Source organism: Crocuta crocuta, unplaced genomic scaffold (genome assembly GCF_008692635.1).
Source record: "Crocuta crocuta isolate KB4526 unplaced genomic scaffold, BGI_CrCroc_1.0 scaffold26, whole genome shotgun sequence".
NCBI lineage: Eukaryota > Metazoa > Chordata > Mammalia > Carnivora > Hyaenidae > Crocuta > Crocuta crocuta.
The window spans coordinates 9,094,769-9,114,568 of NW_027532249.1; the positions used below are offsets into that span (position 1 = coordinate 9,094,769).

Genomic DNA, 19,800 nt, shown 5'->3' on the forward strand with positions numbered 1-19,800 from the left:
GGACCTTAGAGTTTACCTAAGCCACATGTTCACATGGGAAATGCCTCCTCAGAGCTGTCTCGGATCTGGGACAGGTCATCCAAAGCACATACCTGTCCCAGGCAACCAAGGATGTTTGGTTACCTTTGAATAATCCAGACTTTGTTGTTTTTTTTTTCTCTTCTCTTCCGGGCAGAGCAAGTGTGGGGCCCTCAGGTGACACACCCAGAGAGGAAGGGTAGTGTCGTGGCCCTAGGTGATGACAAACATTTATAGGTTGTTTGTTATATATCAGACACTGTCCCACGCATTTCCCATGTATTACTGCTTTTAACCTTCACAACAACCCTACAAATCGGTACCATTAACCCTACTTTACATAGGAGAGAACAGAGATTAAGTGACCTGTCCATGGCAGGGGCTGGTAAGTGTTGGAGCCAAAACTCTCAGCCAGCTCAGGGCCTGGATCTTTAGTTACTAGGATGCTCTGTGTCTCCACACACTTTTTCCTTTCTGCTTCAGGGGTGTGGAAAAAGGGAGAAGGGCCTCACATAGCAAAAGGTGTTAAAAGCAAGACTGGAAAAAAGTAAACACTTAGGCCTGAGGAATTGCTGCCTTAGAGCCATCAAGGGAAGACCCCGGCTGTCACTGAGGAGGCAATTTCTGCATTTGGGCTGTTTGGAATGACTGGTGACAGACAGTTCATAAACGCCCTAAGTTCCATGCGTGGGGATGCCGAACTATTTGAGTAATACCTAAGTATAGTGTGCATCATAAGCCATGGTCTAGCCTGGCAGGTTTTCGTTTTGTTCTGTCTTAATGTTCTGAGAGAGAGTGTGAACAGGGCAGAGAGAGGAGAGAGAATTCTAAGCAGGCTCTGCACGGTCAACACAGAGCCAGATGAGGGGCTTGAACTCACAACTCTTGAGATCATGACCTGAGCTGAGGTCGGAAGCTCAACTGACTGAGCCACCCAGGTGCCCCCTGCCCTGTCAGTTTTAAACAGAGAAGAAAACTACTAGAAAACCCTGTGTCACAATAAAGTTTTTTTTTTCTTTTGTTTTCTTCTCAGACTTGGTGGGGACTGAGGTCGAGCAAGAGAGACCTCATTCCATTCTGGGTCTTGGGCTTTGTAAATCCGCAACACAACCGCGCGGCACACACACTGGATCCTTTACTCCACCTCCCCTTGCAGATGCAGATTTCACCCCGGGGCAAGTGCCGTTCTGAGAGTCTCCCTGTCTATGCGGGACCAAGAAGGGGCGAGCAGGGCGCCTTCTCCCCTTCCTTCCCGACAGGGAGGGCATGTTGAGAACTGCCTGGTGGCAGAGCTCCAGCAGCGCAGCTGTGCCCCGGTCCCCGCCGGGTGGAGGGAGGGCCTTGGGACAATGCGGACCTCAGGACAGCTCTGTGCGGAGCGGAACCGCCCGTCTCAGCACGCCCTCAGTTGAAAGGTCCTCGCCTTAGTCTGCACGGAAGACAAGAAGTAGCTTGCAAAGGAGATTTTCAGCGCAGCGCATAGGGAATTAAACCTATATTAACAATAAAATTGGTCTGTGGAGTGGAAAAGCTGGGACGGTGCTGGCGTTCCCTAGGCAACAGGCGGAAAATGTTCATTCCTTAGAAAATCTTTCAGCTGGCCATGGCGCTCTCCTGACAGTCCCCGTGGCTGAGCTCCGGAAAAATAATGAAGGCTATGGATAGGAGATGGTGAGTGCCAAGAGATCCCCCCTGCAAGTTAGGATTGCTTTTCTTGTGTTTGAATTTGGATTAGAAAAATGAGCTCGCAGACCGTGATTGCTGACACAAATAAATCCATAACTATGCCGATAAACACTTGAAACTTATCCTTGCAGTAAAAGGGGGGAAGAAAAACCTGTTGACCTCTTCTCTTGGTAAGCTGCAGCGCTGTGATGGAAAACTCCGTCATTCCTAAAATGTGTGACCAGCCTGTGTTTTTGTCCAAGTCGATTTTATACTTTCACCTAGCCTCTGTTCCGTAGACTAGCAGAGTAACAACGGCAGCTGGGCTGAGTGTGTGTGTGTGTTCACGTGCAGTGTGTGTGCTGTTTTTCCTAATTATTGCAGCATAACTTCCTTTTTGCTTCACCAGACTAAATCTCCACAGTGAGACATAATGTGTAAACTTCTTGTATGTTTGCTTTTTTCAGTTCTAGGGAAAATCCGAACCGCAGTGGGCAGTGCCCAACTTCTCATGGCCCAGAAATTCTACCAATTCAGAGAACTGTGTGAAGAAAACCTGGTAGGTAACATTCCCTGTCACTACCACTTCCCAGCTAGTCAGGAGAGGATCGTGTTGTCAAGCCTGGCACACTAATTTTGAACCAAATTAAGGCCCATTGGACTCTCTCACCTGAAATAGAGAGTTTTCTGATGAGTTGTATTGCCTGCTTTTCTTAAAATCAGAAATATTTAGGGGTGCCTGAGTGGCTCAGTTGGTTGAGCATCTGACTTCAGGTCAGGTCATGATCTCATGGTTTGCGGGTTCAAGCCCTGCATTGGGCTCTGTGCTGACAGCTGGGAGCCGCGAGCCTGCTTGGGATTCTGTGTCTCCTTCTCTCTCTGCTCCTCCCCTGTTCACACTCTGTCTCACTCTGTCTCTGCCTCTCAACGATAAATAAATGTTAAGAAAAAAATTTAATTTCTTAAAAATTAAAAATATTTATTTTATACTTAAATAATCTTAGAAGAAAACATACAATCAAGTTGAACCTCCATTTCCTGCCTTTTTTTTTTTGTAACTGAAATTTTTCCATTTTCCTGGCTTCCCCATGGAAGCCCTGATTTCAGTATTTTTACCAAAGTACAGAGCAGCCTGATATTTCAAAAATGGTATTACAGAAAACCATTTGGATAATGATGTTCCTTCTGAAATAGCCATCAGTGCCTATCTCATCATCAGGGTTCTCGATTTTAACTTAAGGCCAGAGGTGGACAGCATCCCAAAGTGTAGATTTGATCTCCTTGAGACAAATGAATAATTCATCCTTCTTGGACATACAAAAACTAAATAAAGCAAAACAAAAAGACAGAAACACACTAGCACCAACAATATTTTTTAAACAGCCTGCAAAAGGCAAGGGCAAGGGCTTCCTCACATGGCCGTTTTTAAGAAACTGCTACTATTCTCTGCAAGTGTCATTCCACAAGAAGAGCTTTTATTGATCAGTTGTTGGTCATGCTTGCTCTAAAATAAAATGAAAAGCAACTTGTTGATCCTGTGGAAAGTAAAAACATGATTACTTGCAATCTCATGGACAATGATTTTAGAGTTTTAACCACACCTTGTTATATAGACTGAAGGGAATTTATCAAGACAGGGTTGAAAATTGAAAGCATGCAGAAGTTGATATTCTCTGTCCCTCTTCACCAGACTTTTCTTTCTGAAACCTCCCTTTGGGGCTGTCCTTCCCCTCCTCCTCACACCCACCCCCCACATCTGTAGTTTGTTTTCCTCTCCCTCAGCAAAAATCCTTCCACCTTCTCAGAAATTCTCTTCTGGATTATGGGATAACATAGGGTAGTAAAGGTATAGATAAGTGAATTCAACAAATATTTTATTGAGCTTCACTCAGTGCCACGAACAGAATTCCTACTAATTTGTAAACCTGCTAATGTGTCACAGATCTTAATTAACATGACTCTGTGCTCTTTTACTATGCAAAAGTTCATAGAAAGCTTCTCAAACTGCCTAAAAGATATGTGGAAGCCAAGATGTACGCACTATAGGGCAAACAGCACACTTTTTCACAGAATTATACAATAAGCAGGTATGTTGTGAAATAGAACATGAACACTGTGCAGAGTTTTGAAGACAAAATTGCAGAGAAAATGTTTTGAAACATTTGCAGCCTTCTAGGAAAGGTTTGTTAAAGCCAGCTTTTGACACTTCCTGGTTCTTGATAGGCTCACATGCCTGAGCCAAGAGAGGAACTTATTGGAAGTGTGGGCAGCATGTTAGAGGCAGGAAGTGGGGCTGCACTTTGGGTGGAGGGCCATGGATGGCTGGTCGAATCGTGTCGCAGAAGGGAAGGTTCAGAGCCCAGGATGTGCCAGAAGCCATGCTGAGAGCTTTCGGATATATGCTCTGGTTAAATCCTCAAAGCGACCCTATGGAGCGGATAGTGATGTTATTTTTATGACAGCTTTACAATTGAGGGAAATGGGCACAGAAAAGCTAAATCAATTGGTCAGGAATAAAAAACAAAAACTAAAAATCAATCAATTGATCAATCAATCACTTGGCCAGGGTCACCTGGTAAGAGGCAGAGCCCAAGATTAAAATCCCAGTCTGTCTGACCTCCGTGCCTGTTTGACATCCCCCACCCTCCCCGCACACAGCCCCCGAGGTTTGAGTTCTAGTCCACACCCTCCTAGAGGGTCATGGGCTGATCAGTCAGCTCCACCCTCTCTGCAGCAGGAAGCATGGTGGCCTGGGGGTGGCATTGCTTAGGTCTGTAAATCTGCACCAAAGTGGCCCTAAGATTGCCTGCAACCAGACCCAGCTGTCCTTGCTGGAGTTCTTACTCTGAGGAGGAGAACACTTGACAACACCTGAGTATTATCCCAGACTTGACTTTCAGGCTCAGTAAATGGATGAGCCTTACTTTTTCAAACAAAACTAAGTTAAGGAACCCAGCCCCCCTCATCCTTCCTCACCCTCCACCACCTCCGACCTCCAAGTGGCCTGGTTCAGACTAAGGCCAGGGCTGCAACTCTCTGTGCATGGGATGTCACATGACCCACAGTTTCTCTTTCTCTCTGCTTCCCCATCTGTCCCCTTGATGACACAGGGGCAAAGAGATTCTTGGTGAGGAGGGACCAAATCGCCCGTCATACAGAATTAAACTCTTTGGGCCTACCAAGCTATCATTTCATCACTGCTGCACTGAAACCATTTAGCCGATAGTCTTGTGACTGAAGAGAATATAGTCAATTCCAAAGTATGAGCAATTGGGTTCTGAGTTACCAGTGAGATGAGGAAGGCCATAAAACTCCATTCACAATGTACTTTGTTAAAGCTGTTATCTGTCTATTCCTAGATGTTGAGAACATTTTTTTAACTTACGAAATGAAAATGGTGCAGAGAAACTCTTTAATTTGGGTGTCACTAGCTAGGGTTTAATACTGAATCAAATAGTTACAAACTTTAGAATTTACGTCTTCAGTGAATTCCAGAACTCTGGGCCATTTAAGAAGTATAAGTTAATAAATACATTTTGACGTGTATTTATTTTGAAGACAGACCAATAATGCTAGTCCATCAGAGAGCTAAAACATTTCCAGCCTATTAACTTTGATGAGCACTGACCTTGCACTTTCTGAAAGTTGGTTGTTTTGTTTATTTTTGAGAGAGACAGAGCGCAAGCAGGGGAGGTGCAGAGAGAGAGGGAGGCACAGAATCCAAAGCAGGCTCCAGGCTCTGAGCTGTCAGCATAGAGCCTGACGTGGGGCTTGAGCTCATGGACTGTGAGATCATGACCTGAGCTGAAGTTGGACGCTCAACGGACTGAGCCACCCAGGTACCCCTGAAAGTTGGTCTGAAAGTACAAAATGGGGGCAGGTCATGATCTCACAGCTTGTGAATTTGAGCCCCACATCTAGCTCGCTGCTGTCAGCACAGAGCCCACTTTGGATCCCTTGCCCCCCTCTCTCTGCCCCCACCCCCTTGCGCTCTCTCTCAAAAAATAAATAAAACATTTTTTTAAAAAAGTACAAAATGGCCTCAAGTTACTATATGGCATAAGATTTCACAGTATATCCAATTGGCTTGAATACCCACAGGTAACCCAAACTGACCCAGATGTAAGCCTCTGATCCCTGGAAGCTCCCACCCACAGAACCATGAATGCCCTTAGCTACCACTGATGGTAGTGATTAATACTGAGCATGACACCTTCAGTCTCTTAGTTACATTTTTTCTGTTTTACATCATATAAATTCATGGTTCATACTTTCTAGTACCTGTCAAGNNNNCTTAAACACCAAAGACTGTTTAATATTATCTAGAAAGTGGGTCATTACAGACATCTATGTGTAATGTATAGATATGTGTTCTCACATTTGCTATTTTATGTTAGGGTTGATTTAAAATGAATTAATTTCCAAAAGATTTTGTCAAAGTACTTGTATGATAAAATGACTTCCTATATTAGTAACATCTTAATTGTTCACAGTACATTAAAAATACAGTTATTTTGGGGGTGCCTGGGTGGCTCAGTCGGTTAAGCATCCAACTTCAGCTCAGGTCAAGATCTCGAGGTTAATGAGTTTGAGCCCTGCATCAGGCTCTTTGCTCTCAGCACAGAGCTGCTTCAGATCCTCTGTCCTCCTCTCTCTCTGCCCCTCCCCCACTTGCACTCTTTCTCAAAAATAAAACAAAATTAAGAAATATTAAAAATGTAATTATTTTCTTACTCATCATTTGTTTACCCTGTTGTTTCACTGAACACAACTGTTAAAACAAATCTTATTTTAGATTTCTTATCTGTTCTCTGAATAAGTTGGATGGCATGAAGTCAGATTCCAAGTCCACTAATAATATACTGCATTTCCCCCCCTCAAAGACGGTGTCTTCATTTAAATATGTTTTAATGCATTTTGGTCATAGTTTTTTTTTAAAGTTTGGATTCTCTCCCCATACCACATTGACAGATGTTGTAATACAAAAGAAGAGTTTTACAACCTTGACATTTGTGAATCACCAACTTAGATGGATAAGCATATAAAATTATCATTTGAAATGGAATCTTTTTAAAAAAATGTTTATTTATTTTGAGAGAGAGAGAGAGAACAATCAGGAGAGGGACAGAGAAAGAGGGAGAGAGAGAATCCCAAGCAGACTCTACACTGACAGCTTGAACTCACGAACCGTGAGATCATGACTTGAGCCAAAATCAAGTCAGACACTTAACCAGCTGAGTCACCCAGGTGCTGCTGAAATGGAATCTTTTAAAAAGAGTCAAACCCATGGTTTCCAGGGGTTTTGGGGTGGAGGAGAGGGAAGACATTGGTTGAAAGGGTACCAACTTGCCGTTATAAGATGAGTACGGTCTGAAGATTTCATGTACAACATGGTGACTATGGCTGATAACACTGTACTGTATAACTGAAATTTGCTAAGAGTAAACTTAAATGTTCTCACACACACACACACACATACACACACACACACACAAAGATAAGTATGTGATGTGATGGATGTGTTTATTAATTCTAAGGGAGGAGGCCGTATACAATGTGTACATATATCATATCCTCACATTGTACACTTTAAATATCTTACAATTGTGTGTTTCAATTATTCTTTAATAAATCTTATAGATAGATGATAGATAGAAATGACAGAAAGATAATAGATGATAGAGATAGATATGGTAGATAATAGATGATAGATATAGATAGGAAGGAAGGGTAGTGAGTTACCACTTGTAGCCTCACTCTTATCTCCTATTTGAAAGCCAGAAGAAATTCATCCCCCTGATGTTATTTGAAATATTTGAAAATGCCCCTTTGGTGCTGTGCTTGTCACTGATTGCCTCTAAAGCATGAATGTTTTTCTCTCTCTTGCACAGAATCCCAATGCTCATCCGAGGCCCACTTCCCAGGATCTGGCAGGGTTCTGGGACATGCTGCAGTTGTCCATAGAAAATATTAGTATGAAATTTGATGAACTTCATCAGTTAAAGGCCAATAATTGGAAACAGATGGATCCTCTTGACAAGAAGGTAGAACAATGTAGATTTTGTATGGTTCATTTAAAAACCTGCACAAACACTGGACAGTCTAAATAGGCTTCTGCATTCAGTCTTGCTGTTTACAATGTGAAATGGAGCTGATATCATATTAATCTCATTGTAATGACAATGTTTACATAGTAATCATTTGGGATATTATCTGTAATATGTTTCAGGCATATTTTTAAGAAAAACCTGTCTTTGTGAATTGGAAAATGGGAATGTGGCTTTTTTGTTAATTAAACTTTAAGTTAAACCATTTTAGTCACTGGAAGGAACTGCCTCCATTTTGCTTTTTAAACTAAAATAAATGACATCTTCAGTGCATGATTATATAGAGCAAGAGTTCAACTTCCTTACACCCTAGGATGTGTTTCTGAGAAACATAGGAAGCCCTGAAAACTAACCGACTTTGATAATCATTTCATAAATATAGTAATAAAGAAACCACTGTTGTTCAAGGTTAAAAATATACACCATAAAGGTTCATGGTAATCATAAATGTTGGGATTTTTTTTTTTTTAAGAGTTTTACTTTTGGTTGACTTGCCGTGGGGAATATTGCTCACTGGGTTTCTCATTCAACAGTTTAGAAATAAAGATTCAAATTATTTTACTTTAATTAATGAACTGTAATTTTCACATTTGCTTACGTGGTTCCACCAGACTCACACAGGTATCCAATATCCAGTCATCAATGACTTTTTTAACCCTTTGCTTTCCAATGGCCGAAGGTCAAATAGTTCCAAGAGATTCAGCTTCTAAAAACTAGGCTTGGTTGTTCCCAAGAGGCTCTGGTAGCCTGTCCTTTTCAGATCTCCTTGCCTGTCAGAGAGCTCACAATAATCCAGTCCATTCTGCTGCTTTCCATCATGGTATACGGGTCCATAGTCAGTGGACTCCCAGGAAAAAGCCAATCCCAAGGGCCGATTCATAATCAACAAGATGGTCATTGTCATTGTCCCTCATCTCCAGTTCTATCACCATTGACCTGGGGGCTTTAGTGTTAAGCTTGAAAGTATCATTGATGTATGTCTGGCCTCTTACCTGGGAAGCCAAACGTTTGCACTCAATCTAGTTTTCTTTAATCTGTGTTTAAAACTATGTACTAAATAAGCTTTTAAATTGTTAAGAAAACACGACAGATGTACATACATACTGGTAATTTAGTTTCTAGAGCTGATCCATCTACTTTCTCACTCACTGGGGTTTTTTTTTTTTCCAAGTATTATTTTTTTTAAAGTACAAGGAAAGGAAGATATGGTTAAAAAGTTTCCAGCATTCACACTTTTTCAAATATCACCAAGTTACCCCACAGTGAAGATTTAAAATGTCCAAAATTTGTGATGGTAAGAATTGACATATGTAACCTGTTGACATGGACACAGTAAGTCATTAGTGAACTTGATTTCTAAATTTTTATACACTTTGTCTATAACCAGAGCTTTTCAGCACCCCCCGAACTTGACAGGAATGAGCACAATCAGAGTTGGCCAAATGCTGTTTGCACTCTGAACTTCCCATTTTGGTCCACACAGACTCCATCTTAAACAGCCTGAGGGCAATTCCAATGTAATAAATTTACCTAGGCACTTCACCCAGGCAAGCCAGGAGGATTTGCCACAACGAGTGTTAAGTGCTAAGACACAGGAGTGCCCTTTGGAGAATCATAAAATCCCTATTTTAAGGTAACTGTCACATCTGAGTCATGAGAATTGAAGGTATCTCACTAAAAATGAAAACAGCAGATTCACATGGACCTTACCGAGAGCCTAAAAACTCACTATCCTTTTCCTAAAATTCCTTCAGTGGTTTAGATTCGCAGCCTTCCTGCTGCATTTGTTTTTCTGTGACCCAAGTGTTGAAGGGCCGTTATTTTTGCAGTGGCAGTTTAAAGTATCCAACCATTTCAGAGTTTGCTGATGCTGAGAGGGGGAAGACCTCTTTCAACCCTGGGTTAAATTTTCAAGGCACAGTGTCTGTCCTGGTGATTGGAAGGAATTGCCTTCTGGGCCACCACAGCCGTCCTGAGGCCCCTAAGGAGTGACGTCCCAGGGGGCTCTTTTAGGAGGCTGTCTGGAAACGGATTNGAGCGGAGGAACCACCAGTGTCCTCCCTCCAGGGTGACCCCAGGAAGTATATAGCTGTGTGTTTGTATGTGATGTCCAAACGGGTATAACTCACAGTGGCATCGACAAAGCTAAAGAACACAGTCTTAACATCTCCTCTTCCTCATTTGGCCTTTTAGGTTTGGGTGGGTGGGCTCGGGGANACCGAGCTTCGCCACCCGTACTGACGCGTCACCCACCTGCCTCATCCGCACAGCCGGCCCTTTCTTTTCTCGGCAGAGCCAAACCCACCTGTGTAGAAATGGCCCCTTTAGGTCACCCACCATCCTCAGTTCTCCCAAGCTAGTCTGTCCCTAGAGCTCAGCAATATAAAACCATAGGGTATTTCAGAAATCCAGTAGCACAGGGTGATCCTTTGGGACTTAACCGTCTTCCACGTGAAAGAAACTAGGGCTCCGATTCCCTTTATTTCCCCCAAACGGTTATTATTTTGTAAAGCAGATGGAGCACTTTATTTCCAACCTCAGAAATCACGCCATCTCACCGGAATCGATGAGTGACAATCCTAGAGGGGACGAAGTGGGGCTGGATACGTAGTGGGGAAGGGAGAAGCAAACTCTGCAGGTGCTGGGGATTGCCTGCTTCACTCACAGCTGCACCAACTGCCTCTCTGTTACTCCATCACTGCTTCAAATGTTTCAATCAGCAGAAGATTGTAAATTCGATCTTTCAGGGAAATTAATCTATTCTGAAAGGCAATAAAATGAAGAAAGGCAAGGCAAGGAAGCACTGATAGTTTAAGATATACTACATAAGGGATATTTTTTTTTGTCCTAAATTAAGACAATTTAGAGCTGAAACATTTTATCAACTCTTACTGTACTATGTGTATTATATTGTTGTTGTGGTGGGGGTCTTTAAAGGGGAAAGTGTTGGTCCTCTTAATTTGTTAGTGTCTGTCCTGGGGGGGGGGTGTCTATCTAATTACGCATATAAGTACACACCTGCTTAAGAAGTGCTGTAAATGGCAGGGAGGGTGTTTCAGAGAGAAGTTTGGATTTTCCTGTCATCCCTTTGAATGCTACACATCCATCTGCTGTAACCCAGTAGTTTGTAATGCAGACATATTTTCACCTTTGGTCTTCTCAAACTGCTACCCAGAATCCTATCATACCCCAGCATAAGGATTTCGTCCTGTGTCAAACCGATTACAATAAATTTCCTACCCAAGTAGACATGCGGCCTCATTCCAAAGAGCTTGCCCTTCATCTTGAGGTCCCAGGTTGTGAGAGAAGAAATTTGACCTGAAAAGTTCAGCAGTACGAGGAAGGGGGAAAAGTAGTGATTCATAAGCACTGAAAGAAACCCAGGCTTTTGGCAGAGAATGTGGATTTACGTTTTTAGTCCTGACGAATGGGCAGTGTGCACTAAGCATCTAGCCGAAGCTATCTTTAAATGCCCTTACTCGTAGCAGTTTAAACATTTAGGATGTGATGATCTTAAAGTATCACTGGCATTTTATGTCCAGCTCTCCCCCTAAAGCATTAGAAATTACCACTGAAAAATGACAGACTAAAAACACATCAAATAAGCGTGCACCAGAGGGTTTTTTAAAAAATTATATACTCTTGTAGCCAGGTGCTAATCTATTTACGAAATTTAGAGAAGTGATGGGTTCTGGCAACAACTATTTTCATGGTCATATTCTAAAACCACTAGGGAATTCGCTACCTCTCAGAGCCATTGATGCTTTGAGCTATCTTTATAAACAGGGCACAAATGTTTACTGCTGTGGTTTACAAGAAAAGGGCTACTAACCTATTTAAAAACCAACCAACCAACTTTTAACTAGGGTGGACAAAGCACCTTGAGTGCTTTGCAAAATTGGAGCTTACAGAGATTTCGAACTTCAAGTGTTCACTTGTGTTAAAAAGAATACGCCTTTTCTTTAGTCTGTAGCAGCAACGGAAGGTCACACAAAGTTTGCAACCAGTAAGGCCAACTGCCACCTTGGGTAGCCTACAGTCCCATTCAATCCTGAAAATGACTTGGAACTCATAGATTGACGGGAAGGGAAGGAAGCGGTATCCATTGTAACACCCATGTTCCCAACTACAGCTCCATGCCCCGAGGTAGAGACATTGGGATTAAGAAATCGATTTCTAATACAATTCAAGATCATCCTATTTTCTTTGGAAACTGGTTTAGCCCAGGATATTTTAAAGAGAGACAAGAGAAGGCCTATTTATCTTGTCTATGTGAATGGTATTTGTATATTCATAAGCTATTTTTGGTAAGAATTTTAAATCTTTTAGCCGAATGCCTGCAGGCATCATGACCTTTGCCTTCCTTAAAACACAAATTGTACAAACACTTTATAAAAAGCTAATTATTGATCTTCAAACATGACCCCACATAAAGCTGCTTGTTAACCACTTGCCCCTTAAGCTGACATCCATGAGCATAACCTTTGTTACATTGTTCTTTTTGATGTAATTTGTAGAAACGTTTTTTAGTTCATAATGGAAAATGTGTGTACCCTGAAAAATTACTTATTTTGTTTAACTTTGGTATAAAGCTGTTTGGGCATTTTCTTGGGGAGGGGGGGGAACTACAAAAGAAGTTTGTCTCCCACATCAAAAAACGTTCAAAGAAATTAAGTATTTATTATATTTTTTGCAGATGTTTCCATACAATTCACATAACCTTTTTGTAAAGAGAGATGAAGAAATGGATTAAAGATTTTTAATATTTGAAATGGTAAATAGAACTAATTTATTTGTAATATATTTCTGTTATTTATAGATGTTTCCTTAATGTTTTACTGTGCATTACCACTTTAATTTAAGCCTTATCCTTGTGAATTTACCATTTCTTTTTTAAAACATGTCTAGATGCATATTTTAAATAACTGGAATGTAAATCACTAGCATATCTGAATTCCCAGTGTAATTTTTAAAAATTATTTTGGTTTGGAAAAAAAAGATTCACTTGAAAGCCTTCAGATGGAGGGGTGGGGAACATTTTTATGGCTTTATGAAGTGGAATTTCATAGGCTTATTTACCTAGATTGTGTGTGGACAAAAAAAAATTGTAAATAGATGAATGTTTCCCATAATGTAAAAAGAAGAAATTAATAAAATAATTAATGCACTGCTTTCAGGTCTGTGCGTTTTCACTGCAAAGCCCTGCTCCTTCCACAGTACAAGTAGTTGTCTTTGGAGGGAATAATTAAGCAATGAAGAAGTATATCATTCTAACTTTTATTGTTAGAATACAATAAAATACACATTTAGGCTAGCCATTGGTGAGCAGATGGGTAGACTCTGTGTCCTATGGAAAGGATCAAAATACTGAAAACCAAAAGGCCTTTTACCATGATGATCACACACATATGAAAGCTTCTGGTCAGAGCTGTATATCTTTTTTTCAGTTTTGTTAATTCTTTTACTTATTTCTGAGAGAAAGACAGCATGCGCAGGGGAGGGTCAGAGAGAGAGGGAGACACAGAATCTGAAACAGGCTCCAGGCTCTGAGCTGGCAGTCAGCACAGAGCCTGACGCGGGGCTTGAACCCAGAACCGTGAGATCATAGCCTGAGCCGAAGTCAGACGCTTAACAGACTGAGCCACCCAGGCATCCCAAAGAGCTGTATATTTTTGAAAGAAGTTATCAGCCTTTCAAATGTGCAGATCTGTACAGATTTTACCTACCTGGATTTCTTCACAAACATTTCCTACACGGTTCCTACCCTGGAGCAGGTAGGGAAAATCAGAATAATGCTTTGTGGTTTTAATTTTATCCCCGAAATAATGAAAAACTGTGCTCACTGAGGCTCAGTGACTTGCCCAGTGGAACACAATTATCAAGTGACAGATGTGAGTTCAAAAATCTGAAACTTTGATCAGCTTCCTCTTCAGTAGGGTCTCTATCATTCTTCCCACATTTAAAATGGATAATTATTTGCCACTGTCCATTTCCTCTGGTTTTGATCTCAGTCATAAACTTTACTTTAAAAAATTGTTTTAATGTTTAATTTTGAGAGAGAGAGACAGAGCATGAGTTGGGTAGGGGCAGAGAAAGACTAAGACACAGAATCTGAAGCAGTCTCCAGGCTCTGAGTTGTCAGCACAGAGCCCGATGTAGGGCTCGAAGTCACAAGCTGTGAGATCATGACCTGAGCCAAAGTCCGATGCTCAACTGACTGTGTCACCCAGGTGCCCCATAACCTTACTTTATACACAAAAATACAGATTTACTCCCTGCCCCCATAAAGGTAAATTAGAATGTTTTATGAAGTGGACTTGAACTTCTCTGAAAATGCCAAAGTCTACACAGTATTTCCACCCCACAAGTACTTGGGCAAACCTATCCATCTTTATGTAACAAACATGGAAATTAAGCAGCTAAGCCAATTTTTCTGATAAACATGGAAATTAAGCAGCTAAGCCACTTTTTCTGATTTTTATCCGTAAGCAAGACCTTTACCAGTTACTGAAATAACATGATTCTGAAACTGTTTCAAAAGAGGATCGATCAAGTGGCTCAACCCCTGTAAGGCTGCAAAGATCCCATTACTTGGGTTCGTGTACTGACTATTCCTGTAAGTGTGAACCACAGTTATACTTCTTGCCTTTTACCAAATTAATTCTTATATTTCATTGGAGCTTCTTAAACGTTCGGCCCATCCCAAAACAAAGCATGTTTGTTGTTGCATGTATAAATTTGAATTTCAGCGAAGCAAATTTCAATTTCCCATGTTACAGGGTCCATTCCCCCCCAAAAAGTAATTTTGTTTTTTATAGAAATTGAACAAAATTGTTTGCTCTGAACATGAATTTTTTTTTATATCTTTGAAAGGCATCCTTGAAAATACAAATCGAATTTGGGTTAAATAAATGGTATTTAAAAATCATAGTGTCTGAATGTGTTCATTCTCAAATGCCAGTGATACTAAAGCATCTGAATTTTACCTCAAGTTTGCTCAATAGGCTATTTGACATTTAAGCACTAAACTAAGTTCAGATCAACTCCTTTTGCGAACAGGAAACTGGTGACCCTGGCTGAAAACCGTCTCTGGGTCCTAACTCATTTACTGTAAGTTTCCAGACTAGGTCTTAAATCCCTTTGTAAGTCGCTCATTATCTCCCCTAAGGCAGGGAGAGGAAATAGTGTGCTGCGTCCTGATCTATATGCTTCTCTGCGGGCTTACTGCAGGCCTAGGGAGGCATCATCAGACAAACACAGGAATGTTTGAAACCCCAGTACCGGTGATTCCTGATTCCTGAGTCTCCATTTAGGCTGCCAATGGTTTATTTCAATATATTTCTATGTAAATGAGCACGAGCCTAAATTTATAGAAAATGACTGAAATCAGGAAAGTGTTCTGATAAACACCAAAAGTCAAGCTCTGCCATGTGGCTGATGGAACTGTTGCTCTTCCTTGCACCAAATGTTTTCACTAGTACTTTTGAAGATTGCTGTTCCTTTCTCTTTACACTTCTAGTCTTCCTTGCACCAAATGTTTTCACTAGTACTTTTGAAGATTGCTGTTCCTTTCTCTTTACACTTCTAGTCTTCCTTGCACCAAATGTTTTCACTAGTACTTTTGAAGATTGCTGTTCCTTTCTCTTTACACTTCTAGTCTTCCTTCTAGGAAGAGGAAGATTACTTGATAAGTAAATCATTGTCATGGGGAGTTTCCATAGAGATCGCAACAAGATTTTTCCACAGAAAAATTCACCTTTTCACTCTGGAAAGAAGGAAAGGGAAGCAAACAGTCTTAGTTTTCTCTTCTGTTACAAAGGGGAAGATGCATTCTCCCTATTGACACTAAAGAAGGTGGTAGACAACAATTACAGGTTTTGTAGTCTTAAATCCTGGTGCTGCATTCAGTGCTTCTGAAGGTCAATGCTCCTGCATAGTTAGCCTTCTGAGATTTGCCCACATAATCATCATTTGATGAATCCTTCCTTTTTCTTAGGGCTTTCAAGTCCAATGCCTGCAAGCAATTTCTATTATGAAAAATGAGGAGGAACCTCTAGGAAGTTAGATAATACTATATGGATGGCCCCATAAAGTGTATTGGAAGAAACATCTCTGAAGATTAAGACAGAAACATTTTATTAACTTTAAAAGAGGCTCCATTTGAAAAGATTTTGGGTCCGAGGGAATAACCTCTTGCTATCAAAAATGTTTACTCCTGTAAATTAAAAAAAAATTGTTTAAGTAATCCCTACACCCAATACGAAACTCAAACTCACGACCCCAAGATCAAGAGTCTCATCTCCCTCCATCTGAGCCAGCCAGGTGCCCTGTGAATTACATTTTTAAAAATACCAGCTTTATCCCATTGTTTCCTTTCTAGAATAAGTCCTAATGTACTTTGCAACCTTGGCCAGTACAATGTCTGTAATTCCCAAGTGTGAGAAGAAGCAGATCTTAAAGTCAGAACATAAACAAAGATAAGCAGAAGAGAGGTTAAATAGTTTACTCTTAGATTCCTTTCCAGCTTGAATTAATTTAACACATTGATCAAGAGCCCCCCCTTCTCCCCATCATGCTCAATGAAGGGATTTTCTCTCCTCTAGAGCATGGCCCCTGGCCACAGCAGTACCTGGGAGGTCTTAGTGAGCCTGGCACTTCCAATGTTGACCTTGCCAAGCATGAAACAGCAACTCAAAGGCTGCTGAATTGTTTTTTACATTAGTCATGAAAGGCAATGAGTGTGGAATGATTAAAGGACGACCCTTTCAAAAGAGCTGGTGTCTTTGTGTCTAGTTTTGAGTTGCTACACCAAGGATCCCTTGGCTAGCAGACTGTTCAAAATGAAATCTTACAGAGAATGGAAAAAAATTGATCAATAGTTTGGAAAATTAGAACAGTGGAGAGATGCTGGCACAGGAAAATGGGAGTTTTCAACAGAGAGTGAGTGAGTGTTAAAGGGCTTTGCAAATAGAGGTGAAGTGACGAATAGTTACTCAGATAATTGTGAGTAAATCCAGAGACAAAGAAAACGAATGTGAGCCTAAGATGTTTCATGTTAGAATATTCAGGATCTGTCAGTGGCTGAATTCATCATGTAATTGTTCTGAAGGGCACTTCATTTTAAGATGGGTAAGAAAAGTCAAGGACTGGCCATCTTTCAGCAAAGGCAACACATTAGAGTTGGATTAAATATTCAACTGAGAGAACTTGGGTTAAGTATTAAGGAAATGCTTACCTGAAGAAGTACGAGATCTTGACTACCCTGAGAAAGGTGAGGTATCTTGCTGAGAAAGGTCATTCTGCCAATGGCATTACCTGAGTGATCCTCATCAAACAGGACAAGTGCCCCCATGGCTCTTAGTATTTAGATTTATTAGATAATAAATGCAGAGAAGAGAGGTCTCTCACCCCTTCCACTCCCCATAATCCCCATTGACTTCAGCCCAAAGTAATAATTTCTGAGCAGGGTTTCTGACAGTGACTCCAGATTCATAAGCAGAGAGGTTCCACCTGAGGTCCCCACACACTCCAGGGGAAAGACCCATGTGACATTTTGATTGTAATATTCTGACTTGGGGTTGGGTAAGAAAGCACTGTCATATGCTTACAAATATTTCCAGCACTTCTCTTAGAAACTGGACTGACTCTCTCATTCACTTGAAAATGGTGCCAAGAGTGGCCAGTCTGTCCAGCAGACATAGGGCCATTCTGCAATTGGGAAAGAGCTCAGGTTATGGCCAGATCACCTATGTTTGAATCCCTAGCTCTGTTCTTTACTAGCTATGTCTTTTGGGGCAAGTTACATAACCTTTCTGTACCTCAGTTTTCCCATCTGTACAATTAGGACGAAACTAGTAGCTACCTCATAAGGTTGTTCTAAAGATTAAATGAATCAATACATGGAAAGCTCTTAATACAGTGCCTCGAAAATGGTAAGCACTCAGTAAATATTCACTCTCATTATCACCATCATCACCATTATCTTTTTTAATGCTTATTTATTTTTGAGAGAGTAAGCAAGCAGGGGAGGGGGAGACAGAGAATCCCAAGAAGGCTCTGCACTGAGAGCAGAGAGCCTGATGCAGGGCTCAAACTCAAAACTGTGAGATCATGACCTGAGCCAAAGTCAGACACTTAACCAAATGAGCCACTCAGGCAACTCATAATCACCATTATTATGATACATTTACATTTACTGGGAAAGTGACTTGTGTCCTGGCTGTACTATTTTATATGCAATTCGTAACTTAATCTTCATAGTAACCTTATAAGATAGTCGCTACAAGTAAGTTAGAGAGATTAGGGAGCATCCCAAGGTCCCTGGTGATAACAGACTTCATGTCTCAATCCAATCTAAGTCTAGATTCTTTGTGCAAGCAAAACCATTTCTCTTTCAGTGTTTCACTGGTGAAAAAGGTACACATACAACAATTTCAACAAAGAGCAAAAGGGTATACATCGAAAATAAGCCTACTTTTTGCTCCAGTTCTTTCCTGCAACATTCAACATCTTTGAGCCATTTTTCTGAGTATCCTTTTGAAATCTATCTATGCATACTCAAGCACATATATTTTCTGTTTTCCCACAGGCACGAACCTTACCATACACATTATTTTATTGTTCACTTTTTCTCGTTTAGTGAGGTGTGGGTTCATTTCAGCACACTATGACCCAACTATTCCCTTTAATGGCTCTGTAGCATTCTATTTAATGGGTGAACCATGATCCAGTCCCCCAGCTGATGGCCATTTAGGCCATTTCCACAGCTCACTATGACAAACAAAATCTGCAGTGAAAATCGTTTCACAATGCATCTTTCGTACATGTGGATGTGTATCTACAGGTCATATTCCTAGAAAACTGGACACATGTTTTGTTCTTAAATATTGCTAATTGACTTTCCAAAAAGGCTGCCTTGATATTCAGGTCACCAAGCACGTGTGAGATTTAACACCTACCTTTGCAAACAGGGAAACAAATCATTCAAAAAGTAAATTCAGAGGAATGCTTAAAACAACAACAACAAACCCAGGAATTTCCAACGGGCTTTCCACAAGGAAGGAGAAAAAGTCTCTGGAAATGTGGAGATGGTTCCAATGCTACCTTTTAGGTAACTTGAAGAACAAACGTGCCCGAACTGAGGGAAAACATAAGCATGGCATCAGCCCTGGGGTGTGAACTCATTGGGGCACTGGGTCTATTTGCATACATCTTAGACAATGGCCTAAGAACCCAACAGCCTCTGGCAGCAGGGTCTAATCCCACTATGGGTCTATGTCTACTTTAGGGCAGAGAACTTGGATGATTAAGTAGGCTTATACCACAGGATATCAACCACTACTCATGAAGTTTTTCCTCCTTAGTTTTTTTAAAAGTGAAACTCCTCTTCTTTAAAAAGGCTTTAAGAAGATTTACAGAAACAAAACCTAAAACTCCAAACAATGAAAGAAAGAAAGGAAAAATTGGTGTATGACTTCATCAAGCTCTCAGACCCCCAGGGTCCTGAGTGACCTCAAACAAATACTAAATTTCCTTTGGGGCTTCCCGATAGACCCAGCAAAGTGGTCAACATTTTAAAGTTTCTCTTCATACCCTCTAGAGACTCCAAAACTTTGAAAGTTCCTATCTTCAAAGAGCGACCACAATGATTTTGCATGTGTTGCGCTAGTGTGTGAATACAATTGCCTTGCTAATCACTCACAGCACGGACAATAGCCCCATAGAAGAAAGTACAACTACTGTGTCTTTAAAATCAGCCCTCTGTTGCTTAACTGGTTTGAGTGACTTTTGGTTCTTGGCAAACAAATAGTCCCATAATAAGACAGAGTCAGTTCTGACATCCTTGATGAGACCAACATCCTTTGGAGTTCAATCCAAGAATATGTCCTTCCCTCTAGGAAGTAAGCAATATTTCAGTGGGTACTTTTTTTTTTCCCCTTTCTTTTCTTTCCAAGCAGACCTCCTGACAAATAAGAAGTCCTCTTTTTCCTGTTCAGACGGGCCCATATCA

At 40.9% G+C, this 19,800-nt stretch overlaps 1 protein-coding gene across 5 annotated transcripts in view; it reads left to right on the forward strand.

Moving 5' to 3' along the window:
• Positions 1–8,412, forward strand: part of DLGAP1 (DLG associated protein 1) — a 324,532-nt gene extending 316,120 nt beyond the window's left edge. For 3 of the 5 annotated variants that reach the window (XM_077778156.1, XM_077778158.1, XM_077778157.1), the window contains 2 exons: positions 2,151–2,242; positions 7,575–8,409. In XM_077778156.1, the coding sequence (XP_077634282.1) occupies positions 2,151–2,242; positions 7,575–7,793 (311 nt within the window). In that variant the 3' untranslated portion in view covers positions 7,794–8,409. Of the gene's footprint in view, positions 1–2,150; positions 2,243–7,574 lie in introns of all 5 variants that reach the window. The other 2 variants (XM_077778153.1, XM_077778154.1) reach the window with 1 other exon arrangement.
• The last annotated feature ends 11,388 nt before the right edge of the window (positions 8,413–19,800 follow it).